At 47.0% G+C, this 20273-nt stretch overlaps 1 protein-coding gene across 3 annotated transcripts; it reads right to left on the bottom strand.

The window, feature by feature from the left end:
- Positions 1 to 309: 309 nt before the first annotated feature.
- On the bottom strand, positions 310 to 19986 carry tasorb (transcription activation suppressor b). 3 transcript variants are annotated; one of them, XM_055932204.1, is made up of 20 exons: positions 19569 to 19986; positions 17971 to 18116; positions 17403 to 17495; positions 17115 to 17187; positions 16278 to 16369; positions 15728 to 16022; positions 15388 to 15493; positions 14225 to 14328; positions 9897 to 10006; positions 9423 to 9495; positions 9239 to 9313; positions 8318 to 9112; positions 7742 to 8028; positions 6417 to 7661; positions 5840 to 5962; positions 4137 to 4296; positions 3640 to 3748; positions 2699 to 2877; positions 2468 to 2602; positions 310 to 2216 (listed from the first exon to the last, which is right to left on the bottom strand). In XM_055932204.1, exons 1-20 carry the CDS (start codon positions 19876 to 19878, stop codon positions 763 to 765), a joined length of 5964 nt encoding a protein of 1987 aa, XP_055788179.1. In that variant the 5' UTR covers positions 19879 to 19986; the 3' UTR covers positions 310 to 762. The 3 variants fall into 3 exon arrangements, with proteins under 3 accessions (XP_055788179.1, XP_055788180.1, XP_055788178.1); XM_055932205.1 differs by having other exon boundaries at positions 310 to 2213; positions 7742 to 8031; XM_055932203.1 differs by having other exon boundaries at positions 7742 to 8031.
- Positions 19987 to 20273: the final 287 nt, after the last annotated feature.

The following is a 20273-nucleotide window of genomic DNA, read 5'->3' on the forward strand; positions in this document are numbered from 1 at the left end:
ACGACAGATGTCAGTTATAGATTCATGGAAGTTCTTAGCGCTCCATACCAAAATGTTAGTACACATTTTTTTCTACAACAATCCATCCCATTACAGAGTTAAGAAGCTTGACACCTCCATGATAGGCTAAGCCTCATCTGTCCAATAGGCTGTCGGGACTATTCATTCATCATTAAACTGAGGGACAGACCTGAATGGGGTATACTAGAAGTATTAAAAGAGAGCCCAATAACAGGTGGTGACAGCTGTGGAGCATGCTTTTTGATTGCTAGTCATCATGATCATGCTAAAAGTCATAAAAACAACATATGATTTGAAACATGTTTATTTTAATAGATCTTTTTGGGGGAACAACCAAGGATGTAAAAAAGAAAACCAACAGCGAAAGTGGTGCCTTTCACTGATCTTTTTTCTTTCTTTAAAAAAATAGTCTGCCCTTTTCCCCTTGTTCACAAACCGGAAAAAAAGAAGAATAAAAAATAAAACAAAACCGAGACGCTTGGAAGGCCATTACATTTCTTGACAATTATAAATATAGTGGTCGGAACAGGGGTTTGAAACAGCTTACATGTAAAGAGCGTACGGTTACGACAGTATCGACACTCGGCACTGCCTGTATCAAGTTTATTTGTAAAAAAAACAGGATCCTTCTGACCTTTATCAATTCAAAGTGTTTATGACAAGTCAATATGTACATTCAGACAGCTCTACCAGTCTCTGAGTGTGGCATGTCCATTCCCCCCTCTAATCATGATTGTCTGTTCAGGGGGAGTAGTTGTGTGAGTATGTGTAATCTGAGTAGTAATCTTGTCCCCCTCCCCTCCCCTTCGGGTAACCCCAGGAGGGTCCGCAGGGTCCACCACCATCCGGCCGTTCGGGTCCCACTCCCGGCCTGGGCCAGGGGCCTCTCTGTGGGGCTCCTCTCCCTCTGTACCCCCCTAACGACCTGGGACCAATACCCCCGCGTCCCATGCCGCCGCGTCCCATACCCATCTGTCCAGGCATGGCACCTAAACAGCCGTAGCCACCACCGCTGTGTGGCTGGACACTGGCCTCTCCACCTCGACTGCCTCCAGTCCCTCCATGGATGGGCAGCATGGGCCTAGCTATTGAGCCCCCCCTGGTGGCCAAAGAGGGAACAGCCATACCCGCTCCAAGGCTTTCTACACTGTTCACTGGAGTCCTGCCCCCCTGACTTCCAGGGGTACTGCCACCAGGAGTGCCTGTCCTCTCCCCACCTTGGGTGAGACCGCTATGGGAGACAGAGCCAGGCCTGGCCCCTCCCTGGCTGTTAGGGGTTCCTCCTCCTAACCCCCATGGGCTCTCCCCGGGCCCACTGAGTCTCCTGTCCCCCTGCTGGGTGGGGGTCCCGTTAGCGCTGGAGCTGACCGCTGACGGGTAGCCAAGCTGGACCATGTCGCTCTGAGTGTAGTTCAGGCCTAAGGAGGCTGTGGTGGCAACAGTAGGGTCGGAGTATGTTAGTGCAGTGGAAAGAGAAGAGGACACTATGGCTGTGCTGGGCAGAGTGCTAGTGCTGCTGACTGTGGAGATAGATGCTCCAACACCAACCCCGGCCGCTCCACTAACAGAGCCAGGCAGGCTAAACGACTGGGACAGAGTCCCACCCATCTTGAGATGTGGAGGAAGCGGGGGAGGCTGGGGGATGTCCGGTAGGGTGAGGGGAGCCTGGCTGGTCAGAGTGGACCCTGGGGCTGTAGTAGGTACTGCGGCTGGGTTTCTGTAGTCCTGTTCTTGGGTGGTGCTGCAGGGCGATGCGGGGTAGGCTGGGGAGGCTGTGTAGCCGGAGGAGCCAGAGTAGGACACCCACTGGGTAGACGGACACAGGAAGCTCTGGTGGGGGTTGACAGAAAACCCTCCTGGCGAAGTGCTGCCTATGTCCGCCCTACCAATCTGGTTGGAGGCTTTGAACTGGGAGATGGCAGATTTGAGAGCAGCGAAGTTGGACAGGTTGGGGGTTCTGCTGGAGTAGGAGAGGGAGGAGGGGGTGTGTCGGCCAGGGGTGTTGAGCTGGTCGGGGAGAGGGGGCCGGAACTCGTCTGACTCTGGCAAGGGAGGCTGCTGGGTTGAGTCCCTCATGCCCCCTGCTGCTACCCCCTCCTGGGATTGGGCAGGATGCTGTACGATCACCTGGTTGTGGCTGTCGTCATCAGAGTCCAGGGACATATCCTCCTCTTCTATACACTCATCATGCACTACTGAGAGAGGAAGAGACGAGGAAGCGAGGGAGTAGAGGGGAAGCGAGGAAGAGGGGAAACGAGGAAGAGGGGAAGAGAAGGGGAGAGGGAAGTAGATAAAGAAGGGACAGGGGAAAAGATTGATGTATTCAATACTGACAATTTGACCATAAAACATTTGGACTTCACTTCAAGGAAAGAGATGCAATTGATAGTACTTGAACAGGGCCAAAGAGCAATGTAATTGTGAAGTTGTTGTTGACATCACCCACCAGTGGAGAGCGGTGTGGGCAGTTGTTTCTGATCTCTGGAGCCAATCAGGCTGTGGAAACTGGTCATGATGTCATCAATGCTGGCGATCACTATGCCGTTCCTGGAGTACTGCATGAACATCTCAAAGCGCCTCTCTGGAGGGACAAATAAGACAGGGCTGTTCAGTTAATACACATAATGTACCACTGAGGGTTAGGAGACGATGTGTCACGATAATGATGCTGTGGTACCTGTGAGGAAGATAAAGTGGCGGTGCTGAGTGTGGTTAGCCTGGAGCTTGACCAGGCAGTCCAGATCAGGGGCCTGACGTGATTGGGCATCACACTCGTGGTAAGGTAAGAACTCCACCAGGTGCTTCTTCTGATAGGCTGTCAGCAGGTTGAGGAGAGCCATGGCATCACTGTTCAACCTATAAGAGGAGAGAGGAGGTGGGGCTGTATGTTACTAAAACAGTCTGAATAGGTAAGACAAAAAGCACACAAAAAAAAGTATTGGATGAAAGCATGATAATGTGATTATAATGTGTGTTTTGTTTTTCAGCCTTGACACCACACTCCAAAAAGAAAGTTCTGCAGGCTCTAGTCTTGTCTAATCTTGATTATTGTCCAGTCGTGTGGTCCAGTGCCGCAAGGAAAGACCTAGTTAAGCTGCAGCTGGCCCACACTTATCCCACCAGGGGTCTTTTCAGTCCCCAAATCCGGAACAAATTCAAGAAAGAATATATAGAGCCCTTATTGCATGGAACTTCCATCTCATATTGCTCAAATAAACAGCAAACCTGGTTTCAAAAAACAGATAAAGCAACAGCTCGCGGCACAGCGCCTCTCCCCTATTTGACCTAGATAGTTTGTGTGTATGTACTGATATGTAGGCTACGTGTGCCTTTACATTTTTTCATGTAGTTCTGTCCTTATCTAATGATGTTCTATATTATGTCATTCTGTATTATGTTTCATGTGGACTCCAGGAAGAGTAGCTTCTGCAACAGCTAATGGAGATCCTAATAAAGTACCAAACGTAAAACAGTCACAACTAATACTTTGGACTTCCCAGAGACATTCCTCATTGGTTGACTTGGCAGTCCAATAGGATGGAGGTAGTTACTGAATGGATTGAGAGAGGTCAATGTCTCGGGTCATGCTGAATGGTAGTAGTAGAGATAGTTTCCGACCTGCCCAGCTCTTTGAGTTTCTTCTGGGACTTATTGTGGATCTTCCACTGCCAGGGGTTCTCTGGAGAGCTCTGCTCCTCTAGGAACCGCAGGAACGCCTGCAACCGGTCTGCACAGGGAATACAATAACACAACACAAGTCTGCACAGGGAACACAACACACACTGATCCCATCAAATCAATGACCAGTCATTAGTTGACTTTTCCCTTTCCGTCTGTAGTCAATATATAACCACTTCCCTAACCAGAATGTAATGACACAGCTACATGGTACACAAAACAATGATTGAATTGTAAGGGGGGGAAAAACAACTGGCCAAATACTGTTTTCAATTAGAATATAGATGGATCTCATTAACAGTCTCTGTGGAATTTATCCGACTGTATAGAAAAAAAGGGTGACCGAAAAAAAAGTGCATAACTCGTAATATTCACATGTGGATCCCACACATCACAATGAATGTTGATGACAGTTGAGACTGCTTCAGCAGACTCACCGTGTGTTATGAAGTCTGGGTTGAGGACAAACTCGTCAGACACTATGAATCCTCCAGACACGAAGAGCTCGTTGTAGGTGTGGTTCTTCACATCGTCCAGACTGTCAACTCCTGCAAAGCTCACCGTGGACAGCTTCTTCAATGACACCAGAGCTGGGATCTGACAGGGAGAACATGGTTCAGAATCAACCTTTAAATAAGACACATACAGCTTTAAATTCATCCTTAACATCGAAATGAACATTTGTGTGAGAGAGGTGATGACTGTCTAGACTAGTTGCCATGAAGATCATGTCATCCAGCTCTGTCTATATATTCAATTAAAACAACACCGTTTACACTATAAATACACAAAAGTAGGTGGACACATGTTGAATCGGCTATTTCAGCCACACACGTTGCTGACAGGTGTATAAAACTGAGCACACAGCCATGCTATCTCCAAAGACGAGCTTTGGCAGTAGAATGACCTTACTGAAGAGGTCAGTGACTTTCAACGTGGAACCGTCATAGGATGCCACCTTTCCAACAAGTCAGTTCATTAAATTTCTGCCCTGCTAGAGCTGCCCCGGTCATCTGTAAGTGCTGTTATTGTGAAGTGAAAAGGTTTCGGAGCAACAACGGCTCACCCACGAATTGGTAGGCCACAGAAGCTCACAGAACGGGACCGCCAACTGCTGAAGCACGTAAAAAAGAACTTCCCTCGGTTGCAACACTCACCACCAAGTTCCAAACTGCCTCTGGAAGCAATATCAGAACAATAACTGTTCGTTGGGAGCTTCATGAAATGGGTTTCCATGGCCGAGCAGCCGCATACAAGCCTAAGTTCACCAAGTTCAATGTCAAGCGTCGGCTGGAGTGGTGTAAAGCTCGCAGTCATTGGACTCTGGAGCACTAGAAGCGCGTTCTCTGGAGTGAGGAATCACGCTTCACCATCTGGCAGTCCGACGGGCTAATCTGAGCATGCTATGTGCCCGAATGCATAGTGCCAACTGTAAAGTTTGGAGGAAGAATAATGGTCTGGGGCTGTTTTTCATGGTTCGGGCTAGGCCGCTTAGTTCCAGTGAAGGGAAATCTTAACGCTACAGCATACAATGACATTCTAGACGATTATGTGTTTCCAACTTTGTGGCAGCAGTTTGGGAAGGCCCTTTCCTGTTTCAGCATGACAATACCCCTGTGCACAAAGCGAGGTCCATATTGAAATGGTTTGCCGAGATCGATGTGGAAGAACTTGACTGCCCTGCACAGAGCCCTGACCTCAACCCCATCGAAAACCTTTGGGATGAATTGCAACGCCGACTGCGAGCCAGGCCTAATCGCCCAACATCAGTGTCCCAACTCACTAATGCTCTTGTGGCTGAATGGAAGCAAGTCCCCGCATTAATGTTCCAACATCTAGTTGAAAGCCTTACCAGAAGAGTAGAGGCTGTTATAACAGCAAAGGGGGGACAAACTCCATATTAATGCCCATGATTTTGGGACGAGATGTTTGATGAGCAGCTGTCCACATACGCTACATGACCAAAAGTATCTGTGCACCATCCAGGTTTTTGGTGGATTTAAAATCAATTCAACAGGTCCAATTTGAATTCCACTATTTCTCGGGGGCTGAGGAGAATTCTCCCTGTGCAGACAACATTCTGTCTGGTGCCGTGGCGATATTGACTCATCCTAGCAGCCAGCCAGGATGGTAATGTTACCTTGTTGACGTGGGCTGAGATGTCCTCGTTCTGAATGACGATGAGCAACTTATCCAGACTGCTGTTATTCTCCAGGAACATCTGGGGGTTACACTCTGTGTTGCCCAGGCTCAGTAAGTACTCCTGTCACAGGGATGAGACCGAAAGAGGGAGTTTAAAACCAGGAGCAGAAGTCAGCAACACACCACAAAACCAAATTAACATGGAGCAGACAGATGAGGGGATGAGGAAGAGAGAATAGTGGTGCAATAAGATCTCAGTAATGTACTAGAATTTATTATGGCAGAGAATGCAGACAGCCATAAAGTGTTCTTGTTGCAGTAAAAAGAGTGTGAAGTGTGACTCTCCTCGTCCTCCAGAAGACGTCAGTTTAACATGTTTTCAGATCAACAACACGAGGGAACACTGATTGTCCCGTCACAGTGCAGATAATTACAGCTGATAATGCAGTGCCTGCGTCAGAGAAAACTTGGATAGAGCTTTTGGTGAAGTGTTAGCTCAATCAGTGAGAATGAGTCTCTTCTTACGTGGGGCAAACATTGACATGAGTGTTGATCATAACTAAGGCCTACAGTACCTTGATCTCCACACAGATGTCACTCTCCTCCTCCTCTCCAGAGTGGATGTAGAATCTGACCGTGTTCCTCTGCACGTCCTTGAAGATCTCCACCAGGCTGCTGAACACCTCAGGTTTCAGCTGGCCAATCAGTAGTCCAGCGGCTGACGCCGGGGTAAGGGGAGAGGGGGCTGTGATGGCATCTTGTTTAGGCCGTTTTGGGGTGGAGTCTGAGGAGTCCATTGAGGCCTGGGAGGGAGAGTAGACCTCTCTCTTTGAGGCAGATGGTTCTGACTTCCTCTCTGTGGAGGACTTCTGTGCTGCAGAGGGGTTCTTGTGTGTCTGTTTGAACGGGACCGGTTTGGGCCGGTTCTGAGAAGAAGAGGAGCTCTTAGCCTGAGGAGGCTGTGCTTTGGTTTTGGGGATAGGCTTGGCGGTGGGGGACGTGATGAGGACAGGGGCAGGAGAGTGGACGAGGGCAGGCGGGGGTGGAAGGTGATGCATGGAAGGAAGGGGAGGGATGGAGGAGAGGGAATGGGGCGGGGGAGGGAAAGAGGGAATAGGATGGGTAGTGGCAGAGGGAGCATGGAAGGTAGAACGAGCCCCAGGTGTTTTAGCAGAGTCTGTGTGGCGAGGTTTGGGGACTAGTCGGCCCATTCTCTCACACAGGGTGTTGACGTGGCCCTGAACAGGGACAGACACAACATAGGGAGCCACAAAGTCTGAGAATGAGCTGTTGGGCTGCCAGGTGTGGCGTGGGGACAGCCGTGGAGGCAGCTGGGAGTTGTAGTAGATCTTCTGGTTGTCCATGAGGCCCTGGATGGAGTTGTAGAGGCAGTGGAGCTCCTGGCTTACGATAGTGTCCAGAGTGCTGGACGGCCTGGCTACCCTCTCCAGGGAAACACCCCTGGCTGGCTTCTCCACCTTGCTTTCCCCCTCTAGGAAGGTGTCCCTGGCTCCCCCTTCCAGAAAAGCTCCCCTCAGAGCTATCTCCCTCTCCAAGGAAGCCACCTTGGCTCCCCTCTCTATTGAGGCTTCCTTGGTTACCCTCTCCTGCTCCACAGAAGCCCCTCTCAGACCTCTCTCTACCCCCTCCAGACCTCCCCTCTGCTTAAAGTTGCCGTCATTCTGAGATTCAAAGAAGGGGATAGGTTTGTCTGTGTGAGAGGCCAGTTCCCAGGTGAGTGATGGGTTGTCTGAGGTGTGTGGCTGTTGTCCTGGAGAGTCAGTGCTAAAGGGGCTGGTCAGACTGCACACAGTTTGCTCCTAAACACACAACAACATGGTCAGTCACATCACAAACACCAGTCCATACTTCATTTTTTTCTCCCACACACGCATCTCACCTCAAAGAAGTCCTGTCGGGCCTGCTCCACTCGCCCTTCAACCGGAGCTCCAGTCAGGGGGTTCTCCGTGGAGGGCTCCACGTGGTCAGGCAGGTCAGCGGGGGCCGCGGCAGCGCCTTGAACCATGGCCTTGTTGAGGGTGGAGAGCAGGATCTTGAGCAGGCGCTGTGTCTCGTTGGCTGAGGAGGCCTGGGAAGTGTTTCCCCTGTCCCTCAGGTCAGTGTCATAGATCCCCATGCTCTCCATTACTGCTGCCAGGTTGTAGTTCTCTACCTCCTCCCCCTGGGCTACTGGGAGGACAGAGACAGTGGGGCTAAGTGTAGCCTTGCTTATCAGGCTTATAAAAGGTAGGATTTTTCTTAAACACACACTGTAAGGATATTATTTATGAAAAAGGCCTAGTTTTAAAATGGCAATATTCTCTGTGGTTGTCGTACAAATGTTGAAACATTAAAGTTAACTTGCTCAGTCCATACTACTCCCTACCAAACTGTCTCTCTCCCACTTTTCTTTCCCTTATTCTTCCAGTCTTTCCCACACAGACTCACACCTCTCCCACACAGAAACCAGTCTCACCTCTACTGGGCTCTCCATTGCTGAAGTGGGCTCCTCGTAGATATTTAGACATGGCCCCTGATTCGTCCTCCTCTAGTTTCCTCTTCAGGCCGTGGGGGCCCTCCCAGGCCCCCTCGTCACCCCCCTCGGCCCTCTCCTTCCCTCCTGGCTCCTTCACCAGGGCCTTATGCAGCTGGATCAGCTTCAGCAACTCTTTCATCTTGTCCTTATCGTACTCACTCTGGGCCAACCTGGACCTCTGGGGCGGAGCCCCTGTCCCTGCTGCGGCCCCGTTAGAATGGGCCTGGGACGGCCCCCCTCTCCTCCTGCTGCTCTCTGGTCTCTCTAGAGGTTGCCTCTCCACCCTCTCTGGTCTGTCTGACCCTCCTGACCCCCCCCAGTCTGACACAGGGCTGTAGTCCGGGACAGTTGGAGCTGGTGCAGGCGGGGGCTGGTTGATCCTGTCCATCATGTCCCTGGCCTTGACAATGGGAAGGACGTAGGCCGAGGAGAGGCCGTGGAGGTAGGAACGCAGCAGGCCCTCCATGTTGGATTTGGGGCGGGGCGCGGGGTGCACGTTGCCCCTCTCGTCCAGGTTCTGTTGGTACTCTGGGAGGAGGAAGGCCCGACCGCTGTCCCTCCTGGTCAGGTAGTCTAGGGCCTGGCGTTCCACCACGGTGCTGAGGTGCTTGTTATCGGGGGTGGAGCGCATCTTGAGCAAGGCGTAGTGCAGGGCTGGAATGAAGGGGTCCATGGAGGCCAGGAGGGGGGGCAGGGGCTCAGCTGACAGGGGCTCCTGCTCTGACAGTCTGGGCGCTGGGGGAGGCAGGGACATGGTCAATGGGGGAGGCAGACATACGTGTATATATACTGCTCATAAAGGCTGTTCCTGACATTCAATATGTAACTGTGGTTTGAGGAAGGACATTTTAGAATACTTACTGAACTTGGTGACTCCCCTGGACTCCTGAAAGACAAATAGTGCTTGCAGGCTCTTCTCAACCCTCCCCCGACGTTCTAGAATACACAAAACAACTCCCTCAGTATTAACCCACACAAAGAACAACATGTCAGATCAATGGAAAGAGTCAGAGAGACCTGAGATAAGGAGAGACAGAGGACGTACCGTTGGGATTGAACATCTGAGTAGATGACAAGAGGAAGAGAAAGCCTTTATCAACTAAAGGCTTCACTAGCACCTACACAGGAGGAGGAGACGTTAACATTTAATACATCTAAACAGACACTTTTCATACAGTGCAGCTGTGCAACAACAGAAATTCACACTTAAAACAGGGACAATTAATTTCATATATGGCATGGGAATTCCCTGATTGGCATTAGCTCTACCTTTAAACAAATATGGAAACCAAATGACAACCAGTCTTCAAGACATGCCCATTTCTAGGGAACTGACCAGTTAGCTGACCTACATATCAAACATGGGGGACCAAAGTAATGACAACCCATGTGAAAGTCTGGGTGTGTAATATAATGATCCACGATACATCCCCTCCCTACCCCGTCTAGTGTTGGTGTGTAATCATTAAACACTGTTCATTAAAACATCCTGCAGAGGAACTGTCAGGGAGTGACTCACCATCCGCTCTCTCTCCAGTTTATGTATGAGTCCTGAGAGAGTGCTGCTGGTCGCTTTACCCTTCCCATCCACCACCTCAAACAGGCTGCAGTAGATCCCACACTTCAGCACTGAAACACACACAACTCGGTCAGAACAAGTTCCACTCCAAAGTTTAAAAAACAACCACACAGTGATTCCGGGTGATAGGTCCTACATTGTTGTTTGTCAGAGTAAGTTAGTCCCTCCAAGATTTAGCAATCGCAATATTATGCGAGGGCTTGCAAATCTGACCAATCACCGCATAAAACTTAAATTGTCGCAACATTACCGCATATAACTGTCCATTCGCCTCACTAGAAAAAGAGGGTTTGCAATTTTAAGCAATCACTGTACTTTTAGCACATAAAATGGCTCAATCAAAGAACAGGTCAACAAGCTTTTTTCCTCAGCAGCGCATGTGACAAATTGGACAAAATTATTGCAAATTGCCATTCAAAATGTCAGAATTGACACAGTAAAAGCAAGCGTCACACATAAACACTGCGAAATCTTGGAGGGACTGTTAAGTTTTGTCATGTTATTCTATAGCATCTATGGACTGTTGTCTTGGTCAGAGTATAGATTAACCAGACTAGAACTAAGGCTGGAGAGGAGGAGAATAGAGGAAAACAGAATGAGTAAAGGAGGAGAGTAGAGGATTAGAAGGAGAGGAGTACAGGAGAGTAGTAGAGGCTTAGAAGGAGAGGAGTACAGGAGAGTAGAGGCTTAGAAGGAGAGGAGTACAGGAGAGTAGAGGATTAGAAGGAGAGGAGTACAGGAGAGTAGAGGATTAGAAGGAGAGGAGTACAGGAGAGTAGAGGATTAGAAGGAGAGGAGTACAGGAGAGTAGAGGATTAGAAGGAGAGGAGTACAGGAGAGTAGAGGATTAGGAGAGGAGTACAGGAGAGTAGAGGATTAGGAGAGGAGTACAGGAGAGTAGAGGATTAGGAGAGGAGTACAGGAGAGTAGAGGATTAGAAGAGGAGTACAGGAGAGTAGAGGATTAGAAGAGGAGTACAGGAGAGTAGAGGAGGAGTAGAGGATTAGAAGGGGAGGAGTAGAGGAGGAGTAGAGGATTAGAAGGGGAGGAGTAGAGGAGGAGTAGAGGATTAGAAGGAGAGGAGTACAGGAGAGTAGAGGATTAGAAGGAGAGGAGTACAGGAGAGTAGAGGATTAGAAGGAGAGGAGTACAGGAGAGTAGAGGATTAGGAGAGGAGTACAGGAGAGTAGAGGATTAGAAGAGGAGTACAGGAGAGTAGAGGATTAGAAGAGGAGTACAGGAGAGTAGAGGAGGAGTAGAGGATTAGAAGGGGAGGAGTAGAGGAGGAGTAGAGGATTAGAAGGGGAGGAGTAGAGGAGGAGTAGAGGATTAGAAGGAGAGGAGTACAGGAGGAGTAGAGGATTAGAAGGAGAGGAGTACAGGAGAGTAGAGGATTAGAAGGAGAGGAGTCGAGGAGAGTAGAGGATTAGAAGGAGAGGAGTCGAGGAGAGTAGAGGATTAGAAGGAGAGGAGTCGAGGAGAGTAGAGGATTAGAAGGAGAGGAGTCGAGGAGAGTAGAGGATTAGAAGGAGAGGAGTAGAGGAGAGTAGAGGATTAGAAGGAGAGGAGTAGAGGAGAGTAGAGGATTAGAAGGAGAGGAGTAGAGGAGAGTAGAGGATTAGAAGGAGAGGAGTAGAGGAGAGTAGAGGATTAGAAGGAGAGGAGTGGAGGAGAGTAGAGGATTAGAAGGAGAGGAGTAGAGGAGAGGAGAGTATTAGAAGGAGAGGAGTAGAGGAGAGTATTAGAAGGAGAGGAGTAGAGGAGAGTATTAGAAGGAGAGGAGTAGAGGAGAGTATTAGAAGGAGAGGAGTAGAGGAGAGTATTAGAAGGAGAGGAGTAGAGGAGAGGATTAGAAGGAGAGGAGTAGAGGAGAGGATTAGAAGGAGAGGAGTACAGGAGAGTAGAGGATTAGAAGGAGAAGAGTACAGGAGAGTAGAGGATTAGAAGGAGAGGAGTACAGGAGAGTAGAGGAGGAGTAGAGGATTAGAAGGGGAGGAGTACAGGAGAGTAGAGGAGGAGTAGAGGATTAGAAGGAGAGGAGTACAGGAGAGTAGAGGATTAGAAGGAGAGGAGTACAGGAGAGTAGAGGATTAGAAGGAGAGGAATACAGGAGAGTAGAAGATTAGAAGGAGAGGAGTACAGGAGAGTAGAGGATTAGAAGGAGAGGAGGAGAGGAGAGTAGAGGATTAGAAGGAGAGGAATACAGGAGAGTAGAGGATTAGAAGGAGAGGAGAGTAGAGGATTAGAAGGAGAGGAGAGTAGAGGATTAGAAGGAGAGGAGAATAGAGGATTAGAAGGAGAGGAGAATAGAGGAGAGGACTAGAAGGAGAATAGAGGAGAGGACTAGAAGGAGAATAGAGGAGAGGACTAGAAGGAGAATAGAGGAGAGGATTAGAAGGAGAATAGAGGAGAGGAGTACAGGAGAGTAGAGGATTAGAAGAGGAGTACAGGAGAGTAGAGGATTAGAAGGAGAGGAGTACAGGAGAGTAGAGGAGGAGTAGAGGATTAGAAGGAGAGGAGTACAGGAGAGTAGAGGATTAGAAGGAGAGGAGAGTAGAGGATTAGAAGGAGAGGAGTAGAGGAGAGTAGAGGATTAGAAGGAGAGGAGTAGAGGAGAGTAGAGGATTAGAAGGAGAGGAGTAGAGGAGAGTAGAGGATTAGAAGGAGAGGAGTAGAGGAGAGTAGAGGATTAGAAGGAGAGGAGTAGAGGAGAGTAGAGGATTAGAAGGAGAGGAGTAGAGGAGAGTAGAGGATTAGAAGGAGAGGAGTAGAGGAGAGTAGAGGATTAGAAGGAGAGGAGTAGAGGAGAGTAGAGGATTAGAAGGAGAGGAGTAGAGGAGAGTAGAGGATTAGAAGGAGAGGAGTAGAGGAGAGTAGAGGATTAGAAGGAGAGGAGTAGAGGAGAGTAGAGGATTAGAAGGAGAGGAGTAGAGGAGAGTAGAGGATTAGAAGGAGAGGAGTACAGGAGAGTAGAGGATTAGAAGGAGAGGAGTAGAGGAGAGTAGAGGATTAGAAGGAGAGGAGTAGAGGAGAGTAGAGGATTAGAAGGAGAGGAGTAGAGGAGAGTAGAGGATTAGAAGGAGAGGAGTAGAGGAGAGTAGAGGATTAGAAGGAGAGGAGTAGAGGAGAGTAGAGGATTAGAAGGAGAGGAGTAGAGGAGAGTAGAGGATTAGAAGGAGAGGAGTAGAGGAGAGTAGAGGATTAGAAGGAGAGGAGTAGAGGAGAGTAGAGGATTAGAAGGAGAGGAGTAGAGGAGAGTAGAGGATTAGAAGGAGAGGAGTAGAGGAGAGTAGAGGATTAGAAGGAGAGGAGTAGAGGAGAGTAGAGGATTAGAAGGAGAGGAGTAGAGGAGAGTAGAGGATTAGAAGGAGAGGAGTACAGGAGAGTAGAGGATTAGAAGGAGAGGAATACAGGAGAGTAGAGGATTAGAAGGAGAGGAGTACAGGAGAGTAGAGGATTAGAAGGAGAGGAGTACAGGAGAGTAGAGGATTAGAAGGAGAGGAGTACAGGAGAGTAGAGGATTAGAAGGAGAGGAGTACAGGAGAGTAGAGGATTAGAAGGAGAGGAGTACAGGAGAGTAGAGGAGGAGTAGAGGATTAGAAGGAGAGGAGTACAGGAGAGTAGAGGATTAGAAGGAGAGGAGTACATGAGAGTAGAGGATTAGAAGGAGAGGAGTACAGGAGAGTAGAGGAGGAGTAGAGGATTAGAAGGAGAGGAGTACAGGAGAGTAGAGGATTAGAAGGAGAGGAGTACATGAGAGTAGAGGAGGAGTAGAGGATTAGAAGGAGAGGAGTACAGGAGAGTAGAGGAGGAGTAGAGGATTAGAAGGAGAGGAGTACAGGAGAGTAGAGGATTAGAAGGAGAGGAGTACAGGAGAGTAGAGGATTAGAAGGAGAGGAGTACAGGAGAGTAGAGGATTAGAAGGAGAGGAGTACAGGAGAGTAGAGGAGGAGTAGAGGATTAGAAGGAGAGGAGTACAGGAGAGTAGAGGATTAGAAGGAGAGGAGTACATGAGAGTAGAGGAGGAGTAGAGGATTAGAAGGAGAGGAGTACAGGAGAGTAGAGGAGGAGTAGAGGATTAGAAGGAGAGGAGTACAGAAGAGTAGAGGATTAGAAGGAGAGGAGAGTAGAGGATTAGAAGGAGAGGAGAATAGAGGAGAGGATTAGAAGGAGAATAGAGGAGAGGATTAGAAGGAGAGGAGTACAAGGAGGAGAATAGAGGAGAGCAGAAGTAGAGTAGAGGAGGAGAGGAGTAGAGCGGTTCGGACCTTCTCGGGTTCTGCTGTAGGTGTCCCAGGAGAACAGAACAGAGGGGATCTTCCTCTTCACCTGGTCCAGCTGCATCCCCATACTCATCTCCAACTTCTCCGTTCTACAGAGGGCACACACACACACACACACACACACACACACACACACACACACCAGTCAATCAACTTATTACAATACTCATAACATACTTATTAACTATGAATTACTACTGATATCCATGTTTTTGGTATGGACAACAAATACGTGTTTTAGGTAGGTTTTAATTCCTTGGCGTACATATCCCTGACAAACTGAAATGGTCCACCCACACAGACACTGTGGTGAAGGCAGCGCAACAGCGCCTCTTCAACCTCGGGGAACTGAAGAAATTTGGCTTGGCACCTAAAACCCACTAACTTTTACAGACGCACAATGTAGAGCATCCTGTCAGGTTGTATCACCGCCTGGTACGGCAACTGCACAGCCCGCAACTGCAGGGCTCTCCAGAGGGTGGTGCGGTCTGCCCAATGCATCACCAGGGACAAATTACCTGCCCTCCAGGACCCCTATAGCACCCGATGTCACAGGAAAGCCAAATAGATAATCAAGGACCATAACCAACCAAGCCACAGCTTGCTCACCCCACTATCATCCAGAAGACCGGGTCAGTACAGGTGCATCAAACTGGGACCAAGACTGAAAAACAGTTTCTATCACAAGGCCATCTAACTGTTAAATAGCCATCACTAGGCGGCTTCCACCCTGTTACGTAACCCTGCACCTTAGAGGCTGCTACCCTATATACATAGACTTGAAATCACTGGCCACCAATAATGGAAAACTATTCACTTTAATAATGTTTACATATTTTTGCTTTACTCATCTCATATTTATATACTGTATTCTATTCTACTGTATTTTAGTCTATGACACTCCGACATGGCTCACCCTAATATTTATATTATACTTAATTCTATACTTTTAGATGTGTGTATTGTTAGATATTACTACTGTTGGAGCTAGAAACACAAAGCACTTTGCTACATCCGCAATAACATTGGTGACCAATAACATTTGATAACAAATACATTTGTTTCAGGTATGGACAACAAATACAAGCATTTTAGGTATGGACAACAAATACATGTGTTTTAGGTATAGACAATAAAGAGGTACTCACAGTTTGAAAGGGAGGAAGTGGCGTGTAGAGGAGCGTAGAGACACCTGGCACAACTCCTGTCCCTTGTTCACCAGCGGCCCACTCCACACAGTGTAGCTACTCCTCCCTGACAGGCAAATCAATAATTATTTAAAGTGCATTCAAAACACTTCACAATTGCAATAGGAACAATGGCCCCAGTCAAAAGTCACAGGTCAAAAGAGGGCACAGTATGCCAAACTTCCAAGTTAGCTATCAAACTAAATTCTACAAATACTTTCGCCTCAATTTTTAATACAAATGTCCGTACAAATAGACTAAAGCAGAAAGATAAGGTGAAGAAGCACAAACAGGAGTGTACCTTTGCTTCCTCCTTCACAGATAGTGCTGTTGAACCTGTGTGCAGCCATAGGTGCAGCAGCAGACTCCTTGCCTTTGTACTGGAAAGACACCACGGCGTAGGGACACACATGCCTGGGCCGAGGCTTGATCTCATCAAAAGCAAACTCATAGAAGTACTGCTGCGTGAGTTCAAAGGCTCTGTACGAGAGCAATGAGGTGACCCGCGTGGCGTTCTTGGAGATGTGACAGTCAAACTTGGGTGTGGGGTCCAGGACACTCTTAGGCATGTTCTCAAAGATGCTCTTCAGCCGGCCCTGAAGGGACAAACACACTCACTGGGTCAAATATTATAGAAACTGGTGTTGCACTCAATGCTAGGATGTTGAAAAGTAAGCAACAACATTCTAGGTGTTTGTAATATATATATATATATATATATATATATATATATATATATATATATATATATATATATATATATATATATATATATATATATATATAAATATATATATATATATATATATTGTTTAAATTTGGTCCATACTGAGTGTGATAGATGCATTTACCCTCATGACTTTAAATATGACTATGTCTCCACAAGTGCCTGCTTCAAAAGGGTTCATTTGAAGCAAATCAGAGAATTTGGACAGATAAACACCTGAAATTACAAAACAAAAAAGGCAAGGCAAGTCAAGAACAAACTAAGAAGGAAAAAACCATGCATAGACAACTTTAACTTTTGACTAACAAAAAACGAAATAGCTATGTGTGGGTTTATAGTTTATGACTGAGGTTTGAGGGATTGTGATAAACATTTCCACCATACTCAGCTGTTGCTAGGCCATGTATTAGGCATCTTCTTATGTAATGGTATCTGGTAGACATTCTAAGCTGTCTGGCAGTGGATAAAGCTACTCTTACAGTAATGAGGCATACAGATTATCCTCTATTACAGAGAGTCAATTAAACCTTAACGTTCAAAAGCAGATCCATTTCTAACAGGGTTGTCACAATACCAGTAAAGCGAAACTCAGAGGTATCATGGAAAGGAAACAAAACATTAAGTGGACTACATTTCCTGAGGAAAACAGTCCTAATTTTGGTAGCAAAAACAGCCGCATGTTGACATCCAGAATAACGTTTAGCACACAATATGTTACATATAGAAGGTTTTTAAAGGACCAACGAGTTTAGTCTGCTTTGTGTTTTCCTTTTTGCCATGGAAAAATAAGGTATGGTGACATCCCCATGTCTAACTGACATACCCCCAACATCTAGAACAGTTAGACAAGTGCATTACGGAGAAAAGCCTTCCTTCTGGACATTTGCAAACTCTCCCTAAAAACAATATCATACATGACATTCAATAGTAAGTACACACACACACACACACACACACTCACCCATAGCAGGATTTCCTAGTGTAGTGATCCTGGAGTGTCCCACAGACAGACCCTTCTCACATATCAACGGGAGCTGGAAAAAGAACATCACGTCATCATATCAACAACAAATAAAAGAAAACTGGTTTTCAAATGACAACCAGGAGCCCAGCAGCCAAACTCAAATTGTAGGCCGAATGCATAATCCAATTGTAAAGATCCAGACTGTAGCAGAAACATTAGATCAGAGTACTAGATCACGGCACTATACCACACCCCCTGGTGAGGCAGGCAGGCCCTTAGGCTCACCTTGGACTTGTCTGGGAACAGGAAGCAGTAGGACTCCACCAGCTCTGGGTCTGTACGTCCCTCCTGCTTCAGCTCCCTCCTCTTCTCAATGAACTGGCACACACACAAACAGGAGAAAATATGGCATCATGAGAAACAATGCAAGCACAACAATATAAAGGGTGGGTCAATTTCAGGGAGGTATGGAGTGTGTATTTGTTGTTGGTCATGCAAAACTATCAACTAGTGTTTTGTGCCAGTCTGGGGAGAATATCAGCAGTGGGTATGCGTTTTATTTTCTTTGAACATTAGGAAGTGGAGATTTGACTAAAGTGATAGCAAATGAGAATTCTTATAACAGACCTCTGGGCCATGCTGTTGACAACAGCCTGAGGCAGACTGATCAGCTGATGGCCTGTCTTATTGTTTTTTAAATCTTCTTTGTTGTGGCATGGGCTTCTGTATAGTTTGGTGTACCATGTGGTTGGTTTGTGTTAAATATGTTGGGGAGGGGAATGGTCTCTAAAAAAAGAAAAATCTTTAAAAGCTGAGAGTATGATAATAATGTGGTTAAGCTTGGTGATGCTACCTCTTTCTCCAGCAGCTCATTGTGAATGAGCCTGGCCTTGCAGTAGGAGAATGTCCCTCTGGACGATGCATCCAGGTAGAAGGAGGAGAGGATCTTCACAAGGCCCTCAAATTCCCGGGAGTCAGGGGCCAGAAACTGGTACAGGCCTACCGAGGAGCAGGGATGACAAGAGAGGGAGAGAAACAGAGGATTAGTATCATTCAGGGATGTGATTGGCACAAATTGGACTGCGTTCACACAGGCAACCCAATTCCCCGCTCACTAATTGGTCTTTTGACCAGTCAGATCAGCTCTAAAAAAATATCTGATGTGAAAAGATCTGGTATCAAAAGAACAATTAGAGGAAAAATTCTCAGATTACAATTCACTGGATTACATTGTTTATTTGTATGCACTGTTAATGTAAAGAACTCAATAGGCTACATGATGGGTATCTGGTCAGTTTATTTCAAGATAAAAGGGGCAAAGTTCTCTGTGTACTTTGGGCTAAATTATGATGATGCAATATGTCCAACCAAGTCTCATCCACCAGTCTATTTTCCAAATGCAGTGACATCACACTAAGGAACGGGAACATCTAAAAAACTAGCACATGCAGTCTGAAAATGGGTAGATATACTATTTAGTCAGAATGCATGACACATATCCATCAAGCCAAAGGTCAGAATCTAGAGACAATAATATCAAACTAAACTTGATGTAGCTATGCCCATGATAGAAACTTGTATGATGGATTGTATTTTGCATGCAGGCTGTGCATCATAATTCAGCATCTCCCCAATTATGAAAACCAAACACACCAACCTGTGAATATAGTGGGCACCATTGGTATAGAATGGATGCTCTTTCTGATGACAATCCAAGCAAATCTTATGTAAGAGCCAAGACCAGCACAGCAAACATTCTAAAGAATGAACTAGCCTAACTAATACTAAAACAGTTATTGGCAGCTTCTCCCAGTCTGGCTATTCCTGGATGACTGCCCAATGGTCTCACTGTATAGCTAGTTACATGTATTCTACCCCAAAATACTCCAACTGGGGTCTGGACTTGTTGTTTTTTATCATCTCCATCAAATCAATTAAGATATGGGATGATGACTATCTCTGGCGCTTCATGGAAGGGCCATGGTAACCAGTCTAGGCCTAGATCCTAGAAGATGGGTGTGGTGTGTACAACTCAAGGGACTTTACCACTATGTTAATTTTCCACAAGCTTTTAAAATCCTCAGCTGAATACCATCATCAAAACTAATTTCACTCTCCACAAGCCTCCATGTAGACCCAAGTAATATGGAGGCTTGATGGACAGCATCTCTTCACGTGCTTCTCTTCTCGCGCCTGGGCCGAAACTTACCTGCAATGCTGACCGAGATGAGTACGGGAGCCGATTTTACCTTAACCAAGGCAATAGTTTATTTGTACGCAATAAAATAACGTTAACTATCCTCTGAAGATGAATCACATTAATCCATGTCAATAGCTAATCTAAATTCTGACCGTAGGGAACGCGGGTTTGCAACATGCAGCACTTGAATTATGAAACACAGGGCAGCCTCTGTTGGAAATAGCTAGCTAGTACTAGAGAAAGGGCACAACCTTTCCGTTCCTTGATCTTCCTCGGGATCTGAAAATTTCTCCTTGGCAACTCTTCAGCTTGTCTCTGGCCGGGTAAAGGTGAATTATCAGAGCTTCTCGCGGCAGTCTGCCCGCTCCTCCGCCGCTCAGAGGCTTCTTGTTCGGGCATTACACCGTCTTCACATCCAGTCTGATCGCCATTTTGGTTGGATGTGGCCGAGATGGCGGCTGACAACGAATTTGTCTTGCTATCGCAGCTCTCCAAGTCGAGCTCACCAGTCTTCAGACACTCTATGTCAGTTTTTCTCTCCACTTCAGGGTTCAGGGCCATTTTTCGGGCACCGTTAGCGTCTTTCGCGGGCAATGTAGTTGGTTACTGCGCCACTTAACTGACACTCTACTCCTCACCCTGCCTCCGCCATTGTGAATATGACGTATGCCTTCTTCTCCACCACAGCAAAGCGCTGGCGTCAATCTGTTTACATTCAAGCAAAGCCGCGCCTCCTACAGGCCCTTGAGTCGAATAACTTCCTTTGAGACTGTTATTATACCTCAGTGTTTGAGACAGCAGCTGGCTGAACTAGTGTCTGTCTGTCTACCTCGGAGGTTTTCCACTAAGTCCTGGCCTACTACAGAAATCTTAACAAAAATGTGTCAAATTAAACCGTTTCTGTCTCTAGAGTTATGATTTTATACCGTCTGTGACACATGATAACTTATTGACAT

Source organism: Salvelinus fontinalis, chromosome 8, assembly GCF_029448725.1.
Source record: "Salvelinus fontinalis isolate EN_2023a chromosome 8, ASM2944872v1, whole genome shotgun sequence".
Classification (NCBI taxonomy): Eukaryota; Metazoa; Chordata; class Actinopteri; order Salmoniformes; family Salmonidae; genus Salvelinus; species Salvelinus fontinalis.

Coding starts and splice junctions, on each gene's coding strand:
- tasorb (XM_055932203.1), bottom strand. CDS start 19,878: ATGGCCCTGAACCCTGAAGTGGAGAGAAAAACTGACATAGAGTGTCTG. Junction 17,496..17,970: donor ATGAGCTGCTGGAGAAAGAG/GTAGCATCACCA, acceptor TGTGTGTGCCAG/TTCATTGAGAAGAGGAGGGA. Junction 5,963..6,416: donor ACATCTGTGTGGAGATCAAG/GTACTGTAGGCC, acceptor TCCCTGTGACAG/GAGTACTTACTGAGCCTGGG.